The sequence below is a fragment of the Eptesicus fuscus genome, chromosome 9, assembly GCF_027574615.1.
Source record: "Eptesicus fuscus isolate TK198812 chromosome 9, DD_ASM_mEF_20220401, whole genome shotgun sequence".
Lineage (NCBI taxonomy): Eukaryota > Metazoa > Chordata > Mammalia > Chiroptera > Vespertilionidae > Eptesicus > Eptesicus fuscus.
In genome coordinates this window covers 13,485,718-13,498,026 of record NC_072481.1, presented here as the reverse complement: position 1 = coordinate 13,498,026, position 12,309 = coordinate 13,485,718, and the positions used below count along the sequence as shown (strand labels likewise).

Sequence of the window (12,309 nt, the reverse complement as noted above, 5' to 3'; positions counted from 1 at the left end):
GATGGTGCACCTCAGCCCTCCTTGCTTAAAGCACTGTCGCTGCCCGGGTCTCCTCCCTCCCGCCCTTCCTGCAGGCCGGAGCCCAGACATGCTGACTCAGCGTTGCCCACGGAGCAGCAGGTGAGACAACAAGACGGGAGGGGCCCGTGTCCCTGGATCTCCAGGGATCAGAGTGTGCCCTGCGAACCTGACTGCTCACTCCTGGACTCCTACGCCAGAGAGAAATGCATTGCTGTCCCCACAGCCACCCAGCGCCGGGCCCTTTTGTTATAGCAGCTGCACTTTCACTAACACACGTTCAACAAGTGACAGCAATGACTATAAACACCACCACAATGGTCACGCTCTCCCAGGTGGCAGGCTCACACTCACAGCCTTTGAAGAGAGGAAACCGCAGGTGCGAGGCCGTCTTGAACGCAGGCTGGCAGGACACCCAGCTGGCACGGCGTGGCGCCCGGCACTGCCCCCGGAGCCTGCCTTGGAAGCGCTTACCTGCTTGGTTGGTGGTGATGTTCACGGAGGCGAACTGAGGTGAGAAGGGGCTCTGGTCGGTGACGCCATTCACGGCCTGGATCTCGAAGGTGTACTGGGTGTGGGCCAGCAGGTCGCTGATGTAGATGCGGGGCTCCGTCAGGCCCAGCTGGCGGGGTGCGTACTGCACGTTGTCCCCACAGCGGGTGCAGGCGCCCCGGCCGGAGCCACAGCTCTTGCAGATGATGTTATAGACGAGATCCTCTCGGCCTCCCGAGTCGCGGGGCGGGGTCCATTCCAGCATCAGTGAGGTCTCGTTGACGCTGGAGATCACGGCCTGGGGTGCAGAGGGGATGGCTGGGGAGGGGAAGGGGTGCCGGTCAATGGGGGCTCTGGGGGTACGTTTCGGCCCTGGCTCCAGCCCACGCCTCCCAAAAGGCATCCTCCAAGTACTTTCTCCTCTTCACCCACCAGAGAGATGTTTCTAGAATATAACGCTCATCCCGTTGCACATCTGCTTAAACCCTTCTCCCTAGACGTCAGCCTCCTTGGTGTGTGTTACTAGGGACAGTCTTTTTGTGCTGGGGGTTATGCCCACCCAATATCTACTTCCCTTTTCCCCTTATAACAGAACCCAATTTTATTCAGGTGGCAATACGTCCAGCTGGGAGACTGTATTTCCCAGCCTTCTCTGACGGAGTGCTGGCTACGGATTGTAGCGGAAGTTGTTGGTTAGGACTTTTTCTTAAAAGGAGACAGCTGCAGAATATCCCTTGATCCCTTTCCTCCTCTCTGCGGCCTAGGACGTGTGTGATGGCTGGCGCTTCGGCAGCAATGTTGGACTATGAAGTGACCCGAAGGATAGAAACCACACGCTAGGAATGGCAGAGCAGAAGGGGAGCCAGGTTCCAGAGAACCCCCTGGATTTACCATGCTCTCCCGACACTGCCTAAGCCCGGGCTTCTGTTACGTAGGAGAATAAACCCTCATGGTTTCTGCCACGGGGCCAGCTCTGTTACTAGCGGCTGAGTGCCCTTCCTGTGTGATGCAGGGGTTGTAACACTGCCCTCGCACTCACCCTGCCTTAGAGAACCTTGGCCTGCGACTCGGGCAGCCACTGCCAGGTTAGAACACCGGGCAGCCTTTTCTGCCACCGACACCACCTGTGTTGGTTCTTTCTCTGCCAGCCCTGCCATTGTCTGTCCTTTTGTAAATCCAGGCCTTGACTCTATCCTCCATGTGACTTCACAGAAGGGGGCAAGGAGCCAGATGCCAGCTCTGTGGCATCTGCACGTTGGCAGCGTGACCACCCCAGGGACTGCCCCTGATGGTCCTTTTCAACCAGTTTTCCACCCTGCGCCCCCAGCCCCCCCAGGTCCTCCTCACTCAGGAAAGGCTGGCTGTGGCCGGACAGCCGCCCAGCCTTCGCTCTGGGCTTTTCTGCAGGAGACTGTGGACTCGGGCATCGCCCTCAAGGGGCCCCCGACGTACTTGTGCAGGGCATGTCCAGCGGGTCCAGGTCTGCTCGGTAGTAGCCGTTGCGGCAGACACAGTTGGTGGCCCCTTCCGAAGTGGTCCGGCTGTTGATGGGACAGTGGGTGCAGGCCTCGTCCCCTTGGTTGGCCTTGAAGGTTCCAGATGGGCAACCTGAGAGAGAAGACAGAGAGAGTCGCGGGGTAAACCAGTGGACTCAGAGAGGACCCCGCAGTCTCATGGAGGGGCACGCAGCATCACGAGGGGCCAGGAGGCCGGTGGAAGGGGCCACGCAGTGTCATTGCTGAGAAACACCATCTCCTGAAGTTCGTGGGGGTCTCCACTCCCCCACGTGCCAGTCCTAGCTGTGGCCAGGAGGTCCCAGGTGCCTGCTTTCTTGTCTCTAAAGCTGTCTACGTGTTCAGCGGGGCCCCTGGCAAGCCTTCCTTACCTACTCCAGGTCGGCTGTGCCACAGCTCCGAGGACCAAGGCCCAGTCTCACTTACCAGTGGCTGGTCCTGGGTTCTAGATGACTGAGATTGCATTCCAGTAGGCAAGCCCTGGCACAGTGCAGGGCATGGAGAGAGGCGATGTGGTCGAGCAGGCAAGGCCACTGGCTTTGGACGCAGGCAGACCTGGGTTTGAGTCCCAGTTTGTCCTTGGACTAGCTGTGTGGCCCTAGACAAGTGGCTTAACCATTCTGAGACTCAGCTTCCTTACTTGCAAAATTATGATTGTAAGGCCCATTTCTGCGGGCCATTGTGGGCCTTTGGTGTAAGCGTGTAAAGCACATGACATGAGGCTTTGCACAGTATAGGTGCCCAATGAATAGTAGTGGTTATAACAGGTGTTTGGTCAATTTACTAAATAAAGGGCTCCGAAGTACCAGGGACAGCCTGAGGAGGGCAGTGTTTGCACTTGGTGGGCACTGAGCCATCTGGGATCTCACAGGGTCTTTGGCCTTCTTCCCTGCTCTGGGGGATGCTCAGGACTTGGGTTCAGGCCCGACAGCTCAGGCTTCGGACCTACAAGAGGTCATCCCTCCTGTGTGGGCCAGTGGGCCCTTCCTTCTGGCCCTGGCTTGGGAATCAGGAGGCCTGGGCTCTAGGCCCTGCCCCTTTCCTGGCCTGCTCCTTCCTCCACCGCCTGGGGTTCATCATCCCAGCTCTGCTGTGGCGCCGTGGGGGGGGGGGCGGGGGGGATCATGCAAGGTGTAGGTGAGAAGGTGGACAGGGAAGAGCTGTGCAAGGGGCAAGTTCCTCCTTGGGACGAAATGCAGCTAAGCTGTCCACCGGCCGGGGCTCTCACCTGATCACATTCCATGCTGGAGTCCTGTGTGAGCTCTGGCCAGCAACCCCACCTCTCTGAGCATCCCTTTCCTCCCATATGAAAGGCTAACATACATTTCCCAAATCGTTTTTCCAGCCGCAGACTCCAAACGTATCTTTCAAGTCCAAGGCTTAGCAAATCACTCATCAAGGGGTCTCCTGGCCCTGCTCTCAGCTCCCCGAGGATCGGAGCGATGTCTGGTTCGCAGCCCCTCCCCCTGTGCCTAGCACAGAACCTGACACTCAGAAGCTCCATCTAAATGCTTCTAGAAACTGCCTGCTTACGAGGAAAGAGCTTGGGCTTTGGAGGCCATGCACGTAGCAAGGCAGTGAAGGGCGGTGGTCAGCATGCAGGCTGCCTGCAAATCCCAGCTCCACCCGTGCCAGCAGTGTGACCTTGGGCAAGTCACGTAAGCTGTTCCCTCACCTGTAACATGGGGACAATAGTATCTACCGCCTAGAGTCGTGGTGAGGAGGACATTTGGTTAACTTAGGCAAAAATGCCTAGAACAATTCCTGGCATTATTAAACTAGCTGGTTCAAATACCAATCTGCTGGGTGACCTCAGACAAGTGGTTCAACCTCTCTGAGCTAGTTTTCTCATTGGTAAGAGCATCTACTCCCTAACGTGGCTGTGAGTATTGCAATCGATGAGCAGTACTGGCCCAGGGCTGGGAGGGGTTAGGGGTTGCAGTTGCAATCTCAGGGCTTGCCGCTAGAAAACGCACCCCCTCCCCCCACTTTGCAACCCCCCTAATCAACACCCCCCTGATGATGCCACCCTGACCAGGCCCTGTGGGGGTCTCGGAGAAGAACCCGCTCCAGCCCAGTCTTTAAGGAGCTGCCAGGTGAGGGGGAAGCCCGACTCTGACACACCGACCAGGCTAGCGCGACACCAGCAAGGATGGCAATGGCGCCTCTCGGGGGGTGTTGGGCTTCCATCGCACTGCTGGGGAGACGGCTCTGGAGCACCCGTGGGAGACGGCCGGCATTTATTGAGTCCTGATGAAATGCTGGGCTGTTCTAAGGACTTAACTCATAATAACTCATCCAAGCCGCACCCCGCCCATGACGGAGGTGATGTCATCACCCCAGTTTTGAGATGGAGAACCAAAGCACAGAGGCGAAGTAACTTCCCAAGGACGTGGGCTTACAGTGGCAGAGCTGGGATTCGCTCCCAGGTGGTCTGACTCCAGGGGCCACTTCTCTAACCACCACGCCACGCCACGCCACGCCACGCCACACCACACCACACGACACCACACCACACCACACCACACCACACCACCCCACACCACCCCACACACACCATCCCACACCACACCACACGACAGCACACCACACCACACCACCTCGATGCGACTCGCATTGCGTCAGCGGTCCATGAGTGCTGAGCAGGGACTGGCAGCTTCTGCTCCAGGCACCTGTCCAGGACTCTCTCTTTGCCGTGCTGTCTCTGGGGCCCCCACGTCCTCCTGCCCTCTCTTCCTCCCTCCCTCCCTCCCTCCTTCCCTCTCGTCTTCCTCTTAGGCACCAACCTTCCCCTGCTGGCTCTAGTTGAGTAGTTGACCTCTCTGAGCCTCAGTTTTCTCTGCTTTAGAATGGGGGCACAGGGCTCCTGTGAGCGTCTAGGACCATTCTCATAGATGCCAAAGGGTTTTGGCTCCAAGACCAAGATCCTCCTGGCTCCATGTTTAGTGTGCCTCTTCCATCTGCTGGCGATTCCCTGGGCCCGGCTGTAGTGGCTGCCCACTCTCCCCTCCGTACTGTGCCAGCCCCTCCATCTGGACCGCCTTCCCGGCTGTCCTCTCCCACCACCAGGTCCGGCCCCTCGCAGACACCCAGGCCGCCTCGTCCAGGAGCTTTCTCTCATTAGGTGTGCTGCCCAGCCACCCCTTGGCCCTCCCACCCGGCATCCTGTGGTTTCTGTATCTCTTGGCACGGTGCTTCATCAAACCCTTTGTCCTGTCCTTCCTCCCCGCTCCCCCTGCAGCCAATCAATTACCACGTCTTCCCGCCCCAGCAGCGCCCGCTCCTGGCTCTTCTTCGCTGCCCTCCCACCCACTCTTTAGCTTCTCCGGCCATCTGGCCTCCTCCTGCCCACCCTCCAGGACCGCTTTCCAAAGCCTTTATGTGCCACTTAAAAACCCACCCTGGCTTATAATGGAATATTATTTGGCCCTAAAAATGAATGAAGGACGGATTCATGCTACAACACGGGTGAAGCTTGAAAACACTGCTTAGTGAAAGGAGCCGTCCCAGAAGGCCACATAGTATATGCTTCTACGTCTATGAAATTATCCCGAACAGGCACACCCAGAGAGAGAGCACGGAGATTAGTGGTTGCCGGGGCTGGGGCGAGCAGAGCATGGGGAATGACGCTGATGGGTGATGGGTTTCTTTCTGAGGTGATGAGAACGTTCTAAAACTGATTGTGGTGATGGCCGCACAATTCTGAATATACCCAAAGTGAATGACTGGTACAATTTAAATAGGGGAACTGTATGGTATAGCAGTTATCATCATAATAAAAGGCTAATATGCAAATGGTTGTCATGCTGTGATGCCGTAACACTGTAATGCCATGATGCCTTAAGGACCCATTAGCAGGGACCTGAGGCTGCGTGGTGCCAGGCCGGGGCCGGGGGACCTGAGGCTGCACCCCCCCTGAGGCCGCGCCCCCTGCCCTGGTGCCCGGATGTGAGGCTGCGTCCCCTGCCTGGCGGGGCTTGACAGGGGGCTGGGGGGGGGGGGGTGCCGGCCGGGTCTTGGTGTTGCCCAACGGGGGTGGGGGCCAGTTGGACACTTCTATTATAGAGAAAGGGCAAATAGCAATATTAAAATATTTCCTCTAATTAATGCCCTTTTAATGTGCATGAATTTCGTGCACTGGGCAATTAGTATCACAATAAAACGGCTATTTAAAAAAAACTCACAATAGCCTCCAAGCACCTCAGGCCCCCGGGGCCCCCAGGGCTGGCGCATGCCCATCTCCCAGTGCCCACTACCCCAAGCCTGTGCCTGATGGTCTATACAACCAACTACATAGGGTGCCGCCCCCAGGCCCCCCTCCACACCTCTGGCCTTGGGTGGTCCTGCCCTCGTTCCCTGGAGTGCCCTCCCTTTGTCATAAGGGGAAGTCCTACATTCTTTTAAGACTCAGCGCAGGTACCACCTCTGCAGGGAATTCTTCCCTAAGCTCCTAGGCCGGATGCAGCTTCACATCCGGACGCCGGGGCGGGGGCACGGCCTCAGGGGGGCGCGGCCTCAGGTCCCCCAGCCCCAGCCCGGCACCACGCAGCCTCAGGTCCCTGAGCTGACCATTTTAATTACTTACTTGTGAACCTGTAAGTACCTGTCTGGACTGTAACCTTCCAATACGGTGCCGGGTACCCAGTGGGCGATGGGTGGATGAAGCGAGGAGCTGGAAGAGCATCCAGCTCAACCACCTTCCTTGACATTTGAGGAAACTGAGGCCCAGAGAGGAGCAGACACACACGGCTCTCTCCTGTTCTCAGCCATACTGTGCGGCTGCGGGGTGTGCCGGGGCCTCAGCTCCCGTCAGCCGCCTCCTCTCCCACGGAGAGGCCTGGGGCAGCTGCCATCCACAGAGCCCGGAGCCCTAGGGGCCATGCTGCTCGTAGCTTCTCAGCTGGGAAGGCACCCGTCCCGCCAACATCTGAGTCTCGAACAGAAGTGGGAAGACAACAGCGAGACCTGAAGACACAGACTCGGCAGCGGTACCCCTGACAGGAGCGTGGGCTCAGGTGCACCTGCCGTCTCTGAGACTCAGCCTTCCCCAGAAAGGTTGCTGATGATACCTGCATGGGGCAGACGAAGTGAGCGTCTCTCAAAGGCCTCCCTGCCCACGATGCTCCGCGATCTGATGAGAATGAGTCGGACCCACCACACCCTGCTTAGGACCAGCCGCGGCTCCCCGCCAGGCACCAGAATGAACCTCCACACCGCGCCCCGGCCCAACAGCCCCGCACGGTTGGCTCTGCTGTCCTCCTGCCACTCCCTGCCCCTCCCCTCGTTTACTGGGCTCCAGCCCCCGGCCATCAGGAGTGTTCTCACCCAGGGCCTCTGGCCATGCTGTCCCCTCTGCCTGGACCGCTGTCCCTGCTCTTCCCATGCCTGATCCTTTTCATCCTTCGGGGCCCAGCTTACGTGTCACCTTCTGGAGAGGCCTGCCCGGCCATCCTGACTAAAGGGATGCTCTCGCTCCAATGTCTGCCTCTGTTTCCTTCATCACAATGTGCGATTACAGTCAACCCTTGAGCCTGGGCTGACTGTAGCGTCAAACGTTATAGGCAGATTTTCAACCACACGGGGGGTTGGTGCCTCTAACTCCCTCGTTTTTTTCAAGGGTCCACTGTATATTAGAAAACAGCGTATAAACGTGTGCGCCATCTTTTCCCTGCACTGGGAAGACCTGGAGAGGAACCAGGTTTGTCTGGTCTCACTGGGTCCCTCACTGGTGGGACAGAGTGGTGGGAACACAGTAGGTGCTCAATATATATTTCCTGAATGAACAAACATGCCCCAATACCAGGTCTGGTGCCACCACTATCATCTCAATGTCACCAGGCCGCATGGACGCTCAGATCCCTCTCCACGTCTCATTTGTTCTCCCCAAGGGTCTCCCCAGGGGCCTGCCCATGGGGGTGACCTACTCATCCTAACTGCAAGCCCCGTATCCTGGAAACACCCTAAGTCTCAGGCAACCGTGCTGTGTACGTCTCCAGCCCCATCTGTCACCTCTCATCTGTTCGCAGTTCCCTCGATGCCCTGGCTGCACACACCCGTCCCTTTGCCTGAGTGCCCCCCCCTCCCCCATCATCCTGTCCCCCGGGATTGGTGAATCTGACCTGTGCCCCTCTGGGAGGCCTGCCCTCCGCTCTCCACAGCAGATAACTCAGACCTCCACTGAGCACGCCCGACACATGCTCCGTAGGCAGTGATGTGCTGGTAAATGGCTGACTGGGGCGGGGGGAGCTGTGATTTGTCGTATTTGCTGATTTCTGTGCTGTAAACACTCCCACCAGGGCAGTTTGAGAGACCTGAGCTGGGAAGAAATGCCCACAGTTGGCTGTTGTAAGCCAAGCTGGCACAGACCAGCTCCATCCCACCACTGGACCTAACCCACAGGTGACTGCTCTGTGTTCTGCCCACTGGTTGGGATAGAGGCTGGGTCTTTAATCTCCACATGCCCAGCACCCATTGTAGGGTCTGGCACATGGAAGGTGCTCAGTTAATTCAGTTTTCTGAATGAAGGTAGGTCTGTCTCCCCACTGGACAGGGAGCAACGTGAGGGCAGGGACTGTGGGTTTGACAGGTTCAGACACACGAAGCGTTTAGAACACACAGCAAGTGCTACATCAATGTTAGCTATGCTTCCTCACCCAGCATGCAAGGACAATAATAATTCCCATTTATCACGTGCTTCCCAGGTGCGGGGCCTAGGGCAAGTGATTTACATGGGTTTTCTCACTAAATTCACATGACCACCCACTGAAGTACCATTAACACCCCCTTTTTACAGATGAGAAGGCTGAGGTTCAGAGGGGGCGAGTGACCACGCCAAAGTCACACAGAGCTGAACAGCAGAGCTGAAGACTGACGGCAAGTCTTTGTCGTTCCAAAGACATTGTGCCTGGGTATAACCAGACACAGAAATCACCATGAGGACCGGAGACCATCTTGGGATGGGGCATGAGGCAGTCATTCAGCAAGGGAGAGGCAAAGCCTGGGCCCCAAACACAGGACTTGGGGCCAAAGCAGCCAGCCAGCACCCGCCTTCTGCTGACGCCCAGAGCCCTTGGCCAGGCAACTGCAGGCGGGGATGGCAGCCGGCCGGCCGGCCAGGGAGGAGGATTACAAAGAAGCAGATTTCCTCCCGCCTGCCCCCCGGGCTCCGGGGAGAGGTGATAATTGACCGAGTGAGCCCTCAGTCAGGCCAAGGCGGGGCTCCATCTGGGCCTGGCACGGTGGGGCCGCTAATTGGCACTGGGTGATCCTCGAACCTCCCTGGTTGGCTTGCTGCTCTGCTCCCCCCTGTCCTCCCAGAGACTCCAGTTTACTCCCCAAACGACTGATGCTACAATGAAGTCAAAAGCTCGCGGCCCAGAGTGGCCGGTTTCGGGGCGGGGAAGAGCGTCTCTGTCTTTTTTATTTTTATTTTTTATTGATTTTTTATAGAGAGGAAGGGAGAGTTAGAAACATCGATCAGCTGCCTTCCTGCACACCCCCTACTGGGGATGTGCCCGCAACTGAGGTTCATGCCCTTGACCGGAATCGAACCTGGGACCCTTCAGTCCGCAGGCCGACGCTCTATCCACTGAGCCAAACCGGTCAGAGCCGTCTCTGCCTTTTGGGTGTCCGGTGGCTCTAGGCAGAGGAGTGCTCACCACAGTTTAGCTCCTGCTCCTGAGAACTGAGCAGGAGGTCTGATGACACTGAACCTGGGCATGGACTGTGGAGCCAGCTGCCAGGGCTACGTCCCAGACCTGCCTCTGGCTAACAGCGGCAAGTTACTTAACTCTGTGCCTCAGTTTCCTTGTCTACACAATGGGGGTAATGATAACACCGACGTTGTATTTGTTGCGAAGATTACACGAGGCAATATAGAGACAGCACTCGCAGCAGTGCCTGCCCGGCTCACGTGAAGCGCTACACGTGTTCGAGGTTGTTGTCCTCATTTACTCTTGGCCCAGCACCGGCTATGTGCTCAGCCCTGGGGATACAGGGACAAAGATATAGCCCCGCCCTCGGGACAGTGGGTCCAGTTGGGGACATGTATTAAGCCCCTATTATGTGCCAGGCACTGGGACATTGAGACAAAGGGCCCAGGCCCTGCTTGTAAGAGGCGGGGCTAGAGCACCCTCTTTTAACCAGGCTGAGTGCTGGCCACGGTGGGCAGAGGGGCCAGGGGCTGAGCTCTGGGCTCAGCAGTGCCAGGTGGTATGAAGGCAGAGGGCATATTGTCCTGCCTTGGGATCTCCAAGAAGTTCTGGGTTTGGGTCGGGGAAAGGAATTTGACTGGACAGAGGAAAGTCCTGGCCCAGAGCGGGGAGGCCCGGACTCGGCTGCCCTCGCAGCCCTTGCTTTGTGAGCCCGCTCGGGGCCCGAGCAGGACCATCTCTACGGCCTCTGCCAGCTGCGGGACTCCGGCTGTGGACGGGCCGGCACCCAGCCCTGGGCCCTGCGTTCTCCGGAGCCAGGGAAACACTGACTTGTGTATGTTCTGGGGCTCGTGCCGTGCACATGCCAGGGCTGAGCCTGTGCTGTACTTGTGGCTAAGTGGGCGGGGCTTGGGGTCTCCCCCATGCAAAGTGGCTTTTGCATTTTGCACGCTTCTTGTTTTTTGCTGCTGAGGTTGAGCCAGGGGAGTCAGTCCCCTAGGCTGGCTGGGCAGGGTGCCCGGTCCTCTGCGCCATGGGCAAGGCCACGCTGGAAGCAGGCGGCAAGCTCCTGGGATAGAAGGGGCTTCTATCCCTGTGGCTAACGTGCGCCTGCCCGGTGCTAAGCCAGGAGTTTCCCTAGCCCATCCCCTCGCCCAAGGTCACTCAGGGAGTTAGGGGCAGAGCCTGCACTCCCACAGTCCATGTTCTCTCTCACACCTGCCTCCAAAGCCCTCAGTGTTCCTCTTCCCCTCTTCCCTCCCCTGGAAAGGGGGGCGGGGGCGGCTGCCTGGCCAGATTACATCCAGGGAGCGCCTCAGGGTCATTCCCCTGTGGTGGTAGCTCCTACTGGGACCACCCAGGGGATGTCAGTCATCTTGCGCCCCCCCCCCCAAATCCTCACATGCCCAGGACCCCCTGCTGGGACCCCCATGCCTGCCCTGCTGGGACCTGGGCTCTGTGGCTCCTCGCCAGCAGCTGGCAGGACTACAGAAGTCAGAAGGCACTGTGTTAACTCACCTCCTCTTTGCCTGAGCGGGAAACCCAGGGCCTCCCCCGGCCAGACTCCACCCCGCCGTCTGCCGAGCCCTTCCTCTGCTGCAGACCCCGCAGTGCTCCCCTGTGCCTGGGGTGCGTCCACCTCAGCTCCCAGCCCCGCCCAGCTGCGCCCTGGGACCCCGTCACAGGAGGCAGCGTCAGCTCCCCAGCAAGCTGTGCTCGGTCACTTCTGCTCAGGCAGTTCCCTCGGCCTGATACACTGCCCCAGCTCCAGCCCGGCCAACTCCTTTTCAGCCTTTAAATCTCAGCTCCAGCCCAAATCACCTTTGGGCCCTTCTCCTAGGACTGGGGTTTGGGGCCGAGCCACTCTGTCTGCCCTGCACAATTATACGATTGTAGTTCTCTGCCTCCTGTGCCAGGCTTTGCGCCTGGCTGACAGTGGGAATCCACTATGTCCGGGGCCTCTCAGCTCCGGTGTTTGGCCGAGAGGTGATGGACAGGAGGTCTCTGGAAGTGTTTGCTGACTGACTGAGGCTCAGAAAGGTGCATTCTTGTGCTTAAGGTCACTCATCTTGTGTGTGGACTGGAGATTTTGTTCTAGGCCTCTGGAGCCCCCCAGACCATGTCAGAGCCCCCAGAACCCCTCCCTGTGCCCCCAGGAATGGCTGTCAATGCATCCCACCTTCATCATTCTTCTTGGCATTTCGTTAACATCTGTCTCCCCATGTCCCACCTTCCCACCCACCCAACTGTGAGCTCCGTGTGGACAGACACCTCGCCTGCCTCGCCCACTGCCTGGCACAGAGCAGGCCTGTAGGCCCCTTGGCCCCAAGGCTAGAGTAACCAGAACTTTCATGATCACTGTGTCTCTTGACATCTCCCCCCCTGTTGCATGTGGGTGTGAGGGGGTGGCAGAGCTCAGTCTCCTGGGGAAGTCAGACCCTGCACCCCACGACCTGCAAAGGCAGGTGAGGGTGCTTCACGCCCTTCCAGCCCCTGGATCCTATGTTGGCCCCCAGTCTGGGCTCTGGCCTGCCTCCCTCCATGCTATCCCCACGTAGGGGCTGGGAGCTCCCACCCAGCAGGCAGCCCCATTCCTCCAATTTCCTCCCAATTAATCAAGCTCTGAACTTTTT

The 12,309-nt window shown here is 58.3% G+C and overlaps 1 protein-coding gene across 1 annotated transcript in view; it reads right to left on the bottom strand.

Annotated features, from left to right (window-relative positions):
- EPHB2 (EPH receptor B2) overlaps nucleotides 1-12,309 on the bottom strand; it is a 117,402-nt gene that overhangs the window by 36,646 nt on the left and 68,447 nt on the right. Inside the window, exons 3-4 of the mRNA XM_008148112.3 lie at nucleotides 1,963-2,118; nucleotides 493-828 (exon numbers count right to left, since the gene is read on the bottom strand). Of these exons, the coding sequence (XP_008146334.1) occupies nucleotides 493-828; nucleotides 1,963-2,118 (492 nt within the window). The remainder of the gene's footprint in view (nucleotides 1-492; nucleotides 829-1,962; nucleotides 2,119-12,309) is intronic.